The sequence below is a fragment of the Coregonus clupeaformis genome, chromosome 27, assembly GCF_020615455.1.
Source record: "Coregonus clupeaformis isolate EN_2021a chromosome 27, ASM2061545v1, whole genome shotgun sequence".
Taxonomy (NCBI): domain Eukaryota; kingdom Metazoa; phylum Chordata; class Actinopteri; order Salmoniformes; family Salmonidae; genus Coregonus; species Coregonus clupeaformis.
Genome location: NC_059218.1, coordinates 9,803,374 through 9,818,478, shown reverse-complemented (window position 1 = coordinate 9,818,478; position 15,105 = coordinate 9,803,374). Strand labels below are relative to the sequence as shown.

The following is a 15,105-nucleotide window of genomic DNA, read 5'->3' as shown; positions in this document are numbered from 1 at the left end:
CATCATTTTCTGGAATTTACCAAGCTGTTTAAAGGCACAGTCAACTTAGTGTATGTAAACTTCTGACTCACTGGAATTGTGATACAGTGAATTATAAGTGAAATAATCTGTCTGTAAACAATTGTTGGAAAAATTACTTGTGTCTTGCACAAAGTAGATGTCCTAACCGACTTGCCAAAACTATAGTTTGTTAACAAGACATTTGTGGAGTGGTTGACAAAACAAGTATTATTGACTCCAACCTAAGTGTATGTAAACTTCCGACTTCAACTGTATATGTACATATCTAGCTCAATTACCTCGTACCCCTGCACATCGACTCGGTACTGGTACCCCGTGTATACAGCCAAGTTATCGTTACTCATTGTGTATTTATTCCTTGTGTTATTATTTTTCTATTATTTCTCTTTTTTTCTCTCTGCATTGTTGGGCAGAGCCTGTAAGAATTATATTGTTAGTCTACACCACAGGTGGTTGGTGCTTCCTTAATTGGGGAGGATGGGCTCTTTGTAACGGCTGGAGCGGAATAAGTGAAATGGTATCAAATACATCAAACACATGGTTTCCATGTGTTTGATGCCATTCCATTTGCACCTTTATAGCCAATATTATGAGCTGTCCTCCCCTCAGCAGCCTCCACTGGTCTACACCTGTTGTTTACGAAGCATGTGACAAATCAAATTTGATTTGATTTCTTATTTGATTTGCTTGCACCAAGTGACGGAATCCTAGTATGCGGTCCAAAGATGCTCGTCAGCAGACGATGATCTGTAAGAAGGGTGAACTTCCTCCCGTGCAGATCCTGGTGAAACTAATGCACTCCAAAAACGATGCCTAGGGCTTCTCGTCCTATCTGTGCATAGTTAGTTTCTGCTTTGTTTAATGTCCTCGATGCGAAAGCGATCGGCTTCTCTTCACCAGAAGGAATGATATGCTCCTGGAATGTCTCTTTCTTCTTTTCAGTCTTTGACATTTTCTCTGAGCTCTTTTTGTTTCTGCAGACTCGTTCGATGTGGTCCTTTTTATCACAGGCTCAGAAATCCATGTCCTTACACCAGCATGTAAATGATATGCCTGCAGAAGCATGTGCCTTGATTTCCCTGTCTCAGATTTTCAGTTGCAACTCTGTGCACTTTTACCGATTAACTCAACTGCTGAGCCTCTTTAGCAACTAGTTCCATGGACACACTGACTTCAATGGCCTTTGACAAGGTCAGATTACTTTCAGTCAATAGTCTCTTTTGTGTAGCTTCACTCCGTAGCCCACACACTAGTCTGTCTCTAATGGTGTCATTTAGAACAGCATTACACTCACAGTGCTCTGATAGTTTATTTAATGCATCAGCAAACATCGTCACTGATTCTCCCTCTTCCTGATTTATTCTGTGGAACCTAAACCTCTCAGCAATAACTAGTGGTTTTGGTGAAAAGTGTCCTTTGGGTATTGTGCACAAACTGTCATTCTGTTACCAAACTTTGCATCTGTACTGTTCTTCAAGTAAATGTGTTTTTGTAAAATGTTCTGTAGAAATTGTTACAATTAGTCATTGTGCATAGAGTTGTATGGTTTATTTAACTTTGCAATCATTAGTTTTGGTTGGACATACATTTTAAAGTGAACATCTGAGTCTCAGTGTCCGCAATGAAAACTCATTTGAATCTGCTGGGGACTCGCGAGCAATTACATGTATAATATGTGACATGTTCATTGTTGTCACGGGGAAAGGTCCGATGGAAACCTTAATTTGTGAAAAATTTATTGAACTTGATGCAGCTAAAGAAAGAATAAAAAAACAGAAAGAAGGAGAAGAATCGTTCTCGGCACGCCTGCCTTCTTCCCCCGGGTCCGGACTTCAGACTTTCAAATCGCTTTGAGCCCCTGTATCAGCTGTCCTCTGCTGGAGGCTTGGGTGTGCCTTCCATGGGTGTGGATGACCCTCCAGCTACCGCTCCAGCTACCCTCCAGCTACCGCTCCCTGTCCTAGTCAATCAACTGCCTGGGCACAGCCTGCCTCCACAACCAACCTCCGCTGGGCCGTGCTCTCTGGATCAGAGCTCTGTCCCTTTGGCGGTTGTGGCCTGCACGCAGCCGGCGTCTCAGCAGCCCTCTTCTCAGGTGACTTCTGTGGCTCTGGCCTCGCAATCTGCTTCGAGACACGGCAGAGGCCGGATCATGGAGTTCGATGATGAGACATATACAGTGGGGAGAACAAGTATTTGATACACTGCCGATTTTGCAGGTTTTCCTACTTACAAAGCATGTAGAGGTCTGTAATTTTTTATCATAGGTACACTTCAACTGTGAGAGACGGAATCTAAAACAAAAATCCAGAAAATCACATTGTATGATTTTTAAGTAATTAATTTGCATTTTATTGCATGACATAAGTATTTGATCACCTACCAACCAGTAAGAATTCCGGCTCTCACAGACCTGTTAGTTTTTCTTTAAGAAGCCCTCCTGTTCTCCACTCATTACCTGTATTAACTGCACCTGTTTGAACTCGTTACCTGTATAAAAGACACCTGTCCACACACTCAATCAAACAGACTCCAACCTCTCCACAATGGCCAAGACTAGAGAGCTGTGTAAGGACATCAGGGATAAAATTGTAGACCTGCACAACGCTGGGATGGGCTACAGGACAATAGGCAAGCAGCTTGGTGAGAAGGCAACAACTGTTGGCGCAATTATTAGAAAATGGAAGAAGTTCAAGATGACGGTCAATCACCCTTGGTCTGGGGCTCCATGCAAGATCTCACCTCGTGGGGCATCAATGATCATGAGGAAGGTGAGGGATCAGCCCAGAACTACACGGCAGGACCTGGTCAATGACCTGAAGAGAGCTGGGACCACAGTCTCAAAGAAAACCATTAGCAACACACCGTCATGGATTAAAATCCTGGAGCGCACGCAAGGTCCCCCTGCTCAAGCCAGCGCATGTCCAGGCCCGTCTGAAGTTTGCCAATGACCATCTGGATGATCCAGATGAGGAATGGGAGAAGGTCATGTGGTCTGATGAGACAAAAATAGAGCTTTTTGGTCTAAACTCCACTCGCCATGTTTGGAGGAAGAAGAAGGATGAGTACAACCCCAAGAACACCATCCCAACCGTGAAGCATGGAGGTGGAAACATCATTCTTTGGGGATGCTTTTCTGCAAAGGGGACAGGACGACTGCACCGTATTGAGGGGAGGATGGATGGGGCCATGTATCACGAGATCTTGGCCAACAACCTCCTTCCCTCAGTAAGAGCATTGAAGATGGGTCGTGGCTGGGTCTTCCAGCATGACAACGACCCGAAACACACAGCCAGGGCAACTAAGGAGTGGCTCCGTAAGAAGCATCTCAAGGTCCTGGAGTGGCCTAGCCAGTCTCCAGACCTGAACCCAATAGAAAATCTTTGGAGGGAGCTGAAAGTCCGTATTGCCCAGCGACAGCTCCGAAACCTGAAGGATCTGGAGAAGGTCTGTATGGAGGAGTGGGCCAAAATCCCTGCTGCAGTGTGTGCAAACCTGGTCAAGACCTACAGGAAACGTATGATCTCTGTAATTGCAAACAAAGGTTTCTGTACCAAATATTAAGTTCTGCTTTTCTGATGTATCAAATACTTATGGCATGCAATAAAATGCAAATTAATTACTTAAAAATCATACAATGGGATTTTCTGGATTTTTGTCTGTACCTGGGGCAAAGACTTTGTGTTTTCCTGGGGAAAAAGTTCAAGACATCACCAGGTTGATTCCCGAGGCTGTGAGTCAGTTACCGGGGGCTGATACTATCATGGTTCATGTGGAGTCAAATTATATTATGAAGGGTAGATCAGAACAGCTGAACATGGATTTTAAAGAACTGATTGGGTCTCTACTCGACACCAACAAACTCCCCATAATATCTAGCCCTCTGCCCTCCCTAAATCGTGGCATTGAGTGGTTCAGCAGACTTTTAGCCTTCCATAACTGGCTACAAGACTATTGCAGCTCTGTGGGTGTAACATTTATTGACAATTTTGATACCTTCTGGAAACAAAGCTCGTATTATAAGGAGGATGGGATCCACCCAAATCATTTGGGTTCCTGGATCCTTTCACAGCATTATAAGGCTGTGCTGAGACAATGACTTATCAATGACCCAAGTCCAGCTAATTGTGTCACTGAGTTGTCATAATGATTCAGCAAATGTACATTATCCTAGAGGTTTTTGGAAGACACAATGTAAATAATCGAATTTATGTCCCTCTTACTGCCCGGAATGCCTCTGCTGATCCTACAGCTATTGTATGCAGTACTCATATGCCTATGAACCAGAGTAATACTGTTAGCACTGAGGTGGTGTGCCCTAGTTGGAAGTCCACTGTGTGCAGCTCACCCTGTACTAATAAAAATAACCTGAGTATGTCTACCTTTGTAGTGTGTTTATGTATGCGGATGACTCAACACTATACACATCAGCTACGACAGCGACTGAAATGACAGCAACACTTAACAAAGAGCTGCAGTTAGTTTCAGAATGGGTGGCAAGGAATAAGTTTGTTCTAAATATTTCAAAATCTAAAAGCATTGTATTTGGGACAAATCATTTACTAAACCCTAAACTTCAACTAAATCTTGTAATGAATAATGTGGAAATTGAGCAAGTTGAGGAGACTAAACCGCTTGGAGTAACCCTGGATTGTAAACTGTCATGGTCAAAACATATTGATACCACAGTAGCTAGGATGGGGAGAAGTCTGTCTATAATAAAGCGCTCCTCTGCATTCTTAACAGCACTATCAACAAGGCAGGTCCTACAGGCCCTTGTTTTGTCGCACCTGGACTATTGTTCAGTCTTGTGGTCAGATGCTACAAAGAGGGACTTTTGCAATTGGCTCAGAACAAGGCAGCACGGCTGGCCCTTGGATGTGTACAGAGAGCTAACATTAATAATATGCATGTCAATCTCTCCTGGCTCAAAGTGGAGGAGAGATTGACTTCATCACTACTTGTATTTGTGTGAGGTATTGACAAGTTGAATGCACCAAGCTGTCTGTTTGAACTGCTGGCACACAGCTCGGACACCCATGCATACCCCACAATAAATGCCACCAGAGGTCTCTTCACAGTCCCCAAGTCAAGAACAGACTATGGGAGGCGCACAGTACTACATAGAGCCATGACTACATCAAGTAAGTCATGCCAGCACTAAAATTAGATTTAAAAAACAGATAAAAATACACCTTATGTAACAGCGGGGACTGTGAAGCAACACAAACATAGACACATGCTAACAAACACACAATAACATACGCACTATACACACATGTACCATGAATTTTGTGCTATAGATATGTGGTAGTAGAGTAGAGGCCTGAGGGCACACACTTAATATGTTGTGAAATCTGTTATGAATGTATTGTAATGTTTTTAAAATGTATAACTGCCTTAATTTTGCTGGACCCCAGGAAGAGTAGCTGCTGCCTTGACTGCAGCTAATGGGGATCCATTATAAATACAAATACAAATACTCTGTTATCAAGGATTGCCCATGATTAAATTGTTTTTATTAACCATGTGTGATAACGTTATTAGTATGGTACGCTTTTGATGTTTTCATAGCTCTTAACTGAGGACCAACATGAGAACAGGTGCACTTGCTTAATGTTGTTTGTTAATAATTGTGTCTATTGGGGAAGCGGGGTTAAAACCAGGCCAATTTACAGCACAATGAAATCAGTTTAAAAGCACACCAGCAGTACTTTCTTCAACATGAAAAACACTATAATTTATACAGTATGCAAAATGGTAATGACATTTCTAGTCAATTATCTCTTGGGAGCATATTATATATTTATATCATATCTAATTACATTTTTGGTTGTGGGGAATACTAGATGAGAAGCTTATCATAAATCATCCTTACTATGTTATTAGACTTTACACAGCTTATTATTCTCTCCCTCCACATTGTAAAAAAGCCAACTTAACCAATTGCTTAATCAGCGTAATTTTGCGATTTGAGTGGACTTCAGAAGGACAAGAATTTGAGCTAATGTGTTAGTGTGTTGAGTCAACAAACTCTGCTCAAAATCAGCTGAATTTAAACAATCTTGTTGAGTGAAATTACAAATTCATGTTTGTTCAAAACAACTCAACCACGCCCATCATTATCATATTTCCCAGCATGCTCACTTTCAGGTTGATTTTCTGAATTGTTTGTTTCAATACCTGTGTTTTTCCATGTACTTTGATTGGTTGATTAATCGTATGCTACACAAACATAAATAACATATATTTTTTAATAATCTAATCGTTTAGTAGTTGGACTTATTGCACCTGTTACTGAGATGGCTGTTCCAGTTTATTTGATTAAGGTAGTCTCAATAATCAATATTCTCTACCCTGGCAGTCATTCTGTATGCAGGTTGCGGGTGATTAAAATAGTTGGATATTCTCTCTTTGGCTGGATTGCTATAGTAACTACACATCACTTTGCAAGCCAGCATAATGTGATTTCTTAACCAACAATTTCCGACCACTGTGTTAGGGTGTAACTCTCAAAGAAAATCCTTATGATAAATGTAATGTATTGTCATAAAGCATTTATTTTTAAAGATAACATATTCACTTAGAAGGCTAAAGTACTGAAAACCATTGAATACAACAACCATGACTCTGTCGCTAACAAATGGGTGGTAACTACAATTCACTGGAAAGGCACTCTGGGAAATATGCAAATAAGGTAGAATACATTCTCAAGTTGAATTGTATGTTCACTCAACCTAAAATTCAAAGTTGAGTGAACATACAATTTAACTTGAGAATGTATGTTGGCTCAGCTCTATGCCCAAATGTTGAGCCAACTCACAATTATATTGCAGCTGGTTGCATTACAATTCTATGTTGAATCAACTTCAACGCTATTGTGTTGAGCAAATTCACAATCCTATTGTACATATACATATATTTTTACAGTGCATCCCTCTCTTCCCTCCTTTTATTGTGAAACCCAGACCCAGGCTACTGGGGAGTTCATCTATCTCTCATTCCCTAACTCCCTCCATCCCTTCATCCCTCCTTCTATCCCTCCCTCCATACTTTTATTGTGAGACCCAGACCCAGGCCACTGGGGGATTCATCCAACTAATTACCCATGGGTCTCCTGTGCATCTGCACCTGGGCAGCGTTGCTCGGCAACACACACACACACAGCGGAAGAGAGGGCGAGGCTGTCTGGAGGAGCGAGAGGGATAACAGGAGGAATAAAGAGGAGGACAGAGTGCACCCCACTTAAAGGCTTTCATGCTCAGTGAGGTGAAAGTAAAATGGCTACTGACCCCTGCTGTGTCACTGTTTAGCGGTCGACATTAGAAGTGTCAAAGTGTATTTTGGCTAGACACCTGAAAACGAATTAAATTTACCACACAGCTAGAATCCAGTGTGGACCACAATGGTAATACATGGCTTTGGCTTTCATCTATATTTAGCATCTATGAGGTTTGTTTGTGAGGATTTCATATTATTTGAATGTAGCATGCCTCAATGTATTCCACTGCATCCACAAAGGATATCCCAACATCACACAATCATTGACAACCTTTAGTATGTAAATATACAAACTGCTGCTGATTCACCAGCTTTCAGTTGACAGTGACACAGCCCAAGGTCAGAGAAGTGAGATCATAAAGGCACACACACACACACACAAACACGCTTGTTTTTCTATACTCATGGCGACCCCAAACATAATTCATATTTTCACTAACCCCTAAACCTTAACCCTAACCTTAACCCATAACCCTTACTCCTAACCCTAAACCTAACCCCTTACTCTAACCATAATTCTAACCCTAATTGTAACCCTAAACCTAACCCCTGAGCTTAAAATAGCCTTTGTACTCGTGGGGAGGTGGGAAATGTCCCCATGAGGGAGAATGTTCCTTGTTTTACTATCCTTGTGGGGGCTTTTGGGGATTTTAGGTCCCCAAGAGGACAGAAGAACAAGACCACGCACCCTTCATTGGCACTAATCCCTTTCAAACGACATAGCCCTCAGCTCCTCAGCCAAAAGACAGACCTTCACTGTGATAAACGCCCCTCTCTTAGGAGGGCAGACTGGTGATTTACTAGCTGGTCTGTGATACACAAACTTAATGTCACAATATTATGGGAAAAAGGGTTTGGCTTCCATATTTCGAGTGTCACCCAGCTCCCCTCTTTATTTCTACTGTGGGAGGCCATCAACATTTTACAAGTGTCTCTCATTCAGTTTGTTTACCAAGCAGAGTCTCTTCCAAGGACAGTAAAACAATTAATCTATAGCCTTTGTCTAGGTGCAGTTAAAACTTACACCAGGTAGGTGTGTGCTTGTAATTAACACAAACCACGACACCTGTCATCTATTCTCTTATGGCTGGAGCCATCAGGCCAATGAGAAGCCTAGCTGATCATGACCTGTATGGGTTATACTTTACAATACAGAGACAATATTCCATAGTAATAAAGCTGTATATTCCAATGTAATAGCATGGATATTAAGTAGGTTATTAGTATGGAATAAGGCCTATAAAATGGGACCCCTTGTGAAGCCAAACGGTCGGCTGCACGTCTGTTCCCGGACAAGGGCACCCTGTCCACTGCCACACCACATGTCCTGCTAGCTATAGGGTCATTAGTCCATCAGGACTACTCCTTTATTGCCCACGCTATAGGTAGACAGCCGAGCTCACTGTTGACACTGCAGATCCAGGGATACATAATACAATCACAGACAGCACAGAGATCACACACTAAACACTGGTGGGGGTTACTGCACCTAGTACCTAACCAAGGTACAGAGAGAGAGTTAGAAGGAGAGAGAGGGCAAGAGAGAGAGAGGCATCCTCTGAAATTGTAAAGAAGTGAAGTAAAGGTGAATATCCTACATTAAACATGCATTGACTGTAAAGTTGACAATAGTGCATTGTCACATCTTCACGTTTGTTTTGTGCTTGACCTTACCTCGTACGTCTGCAGAGAAACGGGCTGAATGTCTGGAGACAAAGAGCTTGAGTTCCTGGTCTAGGTTACAGTCGATGAGGTTGGTGTCCCATGAGCGAATCCCTGCACAGAAAACAAAACAAAAAGATCAAGGAACAGAAAGACATCAGTGCAAAAACGCACTATTTATATCACTAGGCTAGCCAGGCAGAGGCTGGCACACTATGAATATTCCCCATACATGTTGCATCAAGGGCCTTCCCAGCTAGCACATAACGTTCTGAGAACCATATGTTTCTTAGAGCTTGGTGAGAGCGTGGTTGTCCTATGGATATTTTGAATACAACCTTCCAACAACGTTCTGGGAATGCTGTAGGATACCCAGCTAGCACATAATGTTCTGAGAACCATATGTTTCTTAAGTGGGAATTTCAGTACTTCAGTATAACATTTCCTACAGGTTTCCTCATGGTTCTATTTAAAGTCATGTTCTCAGAATGTTCAGAGAATGTTAAGAAACAATGTTCTTCTGTTGGAATTTCAGTACTTCAGCATAATGCTTTCTGCAGGTTTCCTCATGGTTATATTTAAAGTCATGTTCTCAGAACATTAAGAAAATGTCCCATAAAAAACACAAGAAAACATTAGTAATGTTCAAAGAACGTTCTAAGAATGTTATTTAAAAACATTACATTCCGTTCTCAGCATCAACAAAACTCTCTCTATCGTCTATCTTGTTAAGTGTGTTCAGGTGTGTTGGCCGCGCCCACTAATTGGCCACACCTGATCTTAATGAGCATTTGTTTCCTTTGAAATGGGGTCTGTTTGAATAGACTAAAATGAACAGCTTTGTATGAGTTAAAAAAACATGTAATGCCATCCTGGTGGTGAAGTGGATAGAGAACAGGAGATCATAGATTTGAATTTCACTGACACCGTGCCACAATAAAACATTTATGTGTTTGCATGATTAATGCCTAAGCATATGAATTTCCATGTGTCCTATCTGTGCCTGGAGTTCAAAACCGTTAACCCAAACTAAGCTAGCAGTGTTATTAAAAGACTAATTGAAACATGTTCTCAGAACATTATTTAATTACCTTCAAATAACCTATAATTTCTGTTCTCAGAAGGTAAATAAAACCTCTCAGGAAAGGAAAACGTTCTCAGAACCTCCCTGGAACATAAAAATTAACATTCTCTGAACAGACTACATTTTCTCTTACGTTCTCAGAACATTAAAAAAACATTCAATTTTACCGGTCAGGTAACACATAGCTTCATTCCCAGAACCAATGAGAAACCAAAAATGTACATTCCCACAACTTCCAAGGAACCAAATGTGTTAGCTGGGTTGGCAACAGGTTCCGATTTGTTCAATGTATAAGTCTCAATGTTGTCACCAGCATCTATTAAACGTTGGTCTCACTCTTCCAGTTCATTGGGCCTGTCCTAGAATGAAAACATACCATTTGGCATGAGAGAGGAAATATATAACAGGAAATATCTATAAAGTGCATTAGCTTCAGTTTGCCAGGGGCTGTGGGTGGTGCTGCTGGCCAAGGCTGAGTCATGATAACCAGGGTTTAATCAATCAATCAAATTTATTTATAAAGCCCTTTTTACATCAGCAGATGTCACAAAGTGCTATACAGAAACCCAGCCTAAAACCACAAATAGCAAGCAATGCACTGCTGCTTACTGTAATGAAACTAGGTTTGTTTAAACTCTGATGAACTTTATTGGAAAATAGAAAACTTTCCTGTATTGCTCAAATACAAAACCACACCAACGCAAGCTCAATAAAATATATATATATATATATATATATATATATATATATATATATATATATACAGAAACCCAGCCTAAAACCACATCTATATATATACAGAAAAAAACCACATCTATATATATACAGAAACCCAGCTATATATATATATATATATATGCTAATGCACTTTATATATATATATATATATATATATAATAAACAGTAACAACATTGACCCCACAATGCAGATAACAACCAGTAGGCCTATAGGACAAAATAAGGTGCAACATGTATTGACGAGCAGTCTGGACACAGTCAGGGCCTGGGATAACATCATGGATGTGGTGAAGACACATGCAAAAGAAAAGGAGAGCGGCACACTCTAGGAGCTCAGATGCAATAATTTAATTACTTAATAACCAACGTTTCGACAGACAAGCTTTTCTTCAGCAGGGTATAATGACAAACACTGCGGGTCACTCGTTTTATATAGTGTCAAAGGACACACACAGGTGTCTGTAATCATGGCTGGGTGTGGCCTGATATCATTGGTTAATTCACAGATAAACAGAACATAGAAAAAACATGAATAGATAGCATACGATCATAGATACAACTACATAGGCGAAGACACAAACAGGTGAAGGCAGAAACAGTAGAAAGCCAAAGGGTGAAGCCTGGTCTGCGCTGACCGATTCATCAGGAGAGAAAAATGCCCTGCTAGAAGATGACGAAGTGTTCCTGGAACTGTGTGCACAGCATGATGCAGCTGTATCCAATTCCTGATTGATATCTGACATGACCCATTCAAACCACAGAGATTTAACAACACATGCAACAAGTTAAGTACGTTTTTTCGATTAAGTTACTTCTCACATAATAGGCTACGCAATCAAGCACATAGTAATAATAATAATAATAATAATAATAATAATAATAATAATAATAATAATAATATGAATAATAATAAAGTAATAATAATAGGTTTATAAACAAATGTCTAGTTTTCCCTTTCAAAATCCCCAAGGGAATGTATGTAAAGTATGCATTTGTGGCATAAGCATATGAACAGATTTGTCATCATAATAATAATTAGCCTATGTCTGAAAACCTCTTCAAAATATAGTAGGCCCCATCTAATAAGCATAAACAGTAATTGAATGAATATGGCCTAAAATATGAACGCGTTGGATTCTATCATATGTTGTTTTTATAATCCATGCAATTCTGTTAATAGTGTGTTGATACTGTAAACAATAAAAGACAGGAGAAAACCATGGCATTAATCACTCCTGTGCAGTAGGCCTCAGCAGGTTTTTCAATGCGCCTTTGTTCCACAAGTTTACGAAACATGGTGCTGTCATCCGCCCACACATTTCTTCTTCCGCCACAGTTTCTTCTTCTTGTCATGCCAACCTGTATGCCCACACAGGACCCAGCCAATGCTGACAGACGACACACGCACAGTCATTCCGAAACGCTCTTTTTGTTTGAATAGCGCTCCCTAAGACTTTCCGTAGGGACCGCAGTGCGGAGTGGGCCACGCCTACATGCCGGTGTCGGATGAGAGAGAGCGGGATACAGGAATGAGAAAGCAAGGATGAGGAATGGGATGGGTCGCGTTGGGGCGGGCAGGGTGAATGATTTAAGATGCAGCAGCAAGAGGAGGGTTATCACGCATGTACATAAAGCAACATCCTGTTCAAAAGATGGAACTATTGGAGTGCGCGCACCTGCCAATAAGTAGCCTAGCCAACACCCTGCTTTGTTGTTCTGTAGGCACAGTGGAACAAATGCTGTCTCAGTAAGTGCGAATGCAAAGTGAAGCAAGGCTATATAACAAATATATACCTTTTTATGGTTTACGCATGGTTAAAGGGGACAATATAGGCTTGGACTCCTCTATAACAGTAGGCCTATGAATTCATTTCCGACAACGAAACAACGGATGCACTAAACCAAAACAAGATTAATGCATTGACGCGGTGGTCTATACCCTGCCCCTGGTCCGCATCACATCCCCAAGAAAAGCAATAACATGTCTTATTGACGCACAATAAGAATGCTGAATCATTCCCGAATCCCGACAGTTTTTCCACGTGTGTGACTGATTTAAAGTAACACTGCAGAATATATTATGTTATGGAAAGGTATAGCCTGCAGTCCTATAGAAACGGTGGATGGAGGAAGGGAGGATAGGTGAGGGGAAAGGGTGTTGAGGTGTGGACCGATGCCATCTGTTTGATTTGCGCTAACCACAGATTTTCAGATACCACACTGGGAGGGGCCGTGCGCGCAGCCAGCAATATCACATCACTTTAACATCACATCTACAACACAATCATTTTCACGTTTTTCTGGTTGCCTGATAGCTTTATAGCCTATAATGCCTATGGAAGTGGATGCATCCAAAATGAGATAGGCTACTTTACGCATAACACTAAGTTACAAAAACGTGAATCCAGACTTGGCGCATGATGTAGGCCTAGGCTAGTTCTTCTCACCATATTCCAAATAAGATAGAAAGTATAGTTGTAGCCTATGACAAAGCATTCAGCACATAGTGCTGCTGCTGCCGCTACCATCATAGGCTAGCCTACACCACATCCTCAAAATCGGACTAGGCTATCGCATTCCTCAGTGTTCTTACCTTTTTCTATATCCGCAATGGCACACTTCAAGTGATCCTCCGTGACCATTTCCCCAATAACCACAAGCAGGTAAAATTTGTTGTCAACAAAACGGTGGGAGAGACTCGCGGACGTAGGGGATGCCATAACGTTACTGGAGCTGCTTAAAGTCTCAATCTCTGCGGATTCCACAAGCGTCGCCATCCTCGCATCCACACCAGGCAGCACACGTCCCTGTCCGGCTACGGAGCTGAGTGATAGTCACCAGACTTACAGTACGCCGTGAAAGGAGTGGTCCTGCTTTTATACCCCTAGACATTGTGTCATGATCTGTAACCGGGGGAGGAGCGGGACACGAGAAATCGGTGCTCTGGTGCGCTCGTGCTCTCATGCGCACTCCCTGGACTCTGATTAGAAAACGGTATATTATTTATTTTTGTGTAGCATAAAATGTATTAACCAATCAATGTAAATGCAAAAACACATATATTAAAGTAAAACAAACAATTCTGAAAATCTCACTGCAATAGAGCATGCTGGGAAATATTATATATTGTTCTATGTATTCTTGCCTACCAAAGAATCATCAAAGAACCCTTTTTTCCAAAACTTCGGATAGTGTTACTAGAACCTGCATAGTTTTAGTTATGCTGAATTCCAAATCTACCCCCAAACATTTACCTCTACACTGTAAACCCCAAGGCATTTTTTACTCCAATACTTCTAGTAAATTAAACTCAAAGTCAATAAAAAGTCATTATTATTTAAAATGTTTATGTGGTACTGACTCAAAACTAAATGAGAAGTCACATCCAACTAAAAAAAATGTAAGTTACAGTTGAAGTCGGAAGTTTACATACACCTTAGCCAAATACATTTAAACTCAGTTTTTCACAATTCCTGACATTTAATCCTAGTAAAAAATCCCTGTTTTAGGTCAGTTAGGATCACCACTTTATTTTAAGAATGTGAAATGTCAGAATAATAATAGAGATAATTATTTATTTCAGTGGGTCAGAAGTTTACATACACTCAATTAGTATTTGGTAGCATTGCCTTTACATTGTTTAACTTGGGTCAAACATTTCGGGTAGCCTTCCACAAGCTTCCCACAATAAATTGGGTGAATTTTGGCCCATTCCTCCTGACAGAGCTGGTGTAACTGAGTCAGGTTTGTAGGCCTCCTTGCTCGCACATACTTTTTCAGTTCTGCCCACAAATGTACTATAGGATTGAGGTAAGGGCTTTGTGATAGCCACTCCAATACCTTGACTTTGCTGTCCTTAAGCAAGACTTCCCCCTTTTTCCTCCAAACATAACGATGGTCATTATGGCCAAACAGTTCTATTTTTGTTTCATCAGACCAGAGGACATTTATCCCAAAAGTACGATCTTTGTCCCCATGTGCAGTTGCAAACCGTAGTCTGGCTTTTTTATGGCGGTTTTGGAGCAGTGGCTTCTTCCTTGCTGAGCGGCCTTTCAGGTTATGTCGATATAGGACTCGTTTTACTGTGGATATAGATACTTTTGTACCTGTTTCCTCCAGCATCCTCACAAGGACCTTTGCTGTTGTTCTGGGATTGATTTGCACATTTCACACCAAAGTACGTTCATTTCTAGGAGACAGAACGCATGTCCTTCCTTAGCGGTATGATGGCTGCGTGGTCCCATGGTGTTTATACTTGCATACTATTGTTTGTACAGATGAACGTGGTACCAAGGATGAACCAGACTTGTGGAGGTCTA

At 41.1% G+C, this 15,105-nt stretch overlaps 1 protein-coding gene across 1 annotated transcript in view; it reads right to left on the bottom strand.

Annotated features, from left to right (window-relative positions):
* The window catches only part of LOC121541493 (microtubule-associated protein 1B-like), a 68,777-nt gene extending 55,119 nt beyond the window's left edge, over positions 1-13,658 (bottom strand). Inside the window, exons 1-2 of the mRNA XM_041850549.2 lie at positions 13,380-13,658; positions 8,977-9,078 (exon numbers count right to left, since the gene is read on the bottom strand). Coding sequence (XP_041706483.1) covers positions 8,977-9,078; positions 13,380-13,563 — 286 coding nt within the window. The 5' untranslated portion in view covers positions 13,564-13,658. The remainder of the gene's footprint in view (positions 1-8,976; positions 9,079-13,379) is intronic.
* Positions 13,659-15,105: the final 1,447 nt, after the last annotated feature.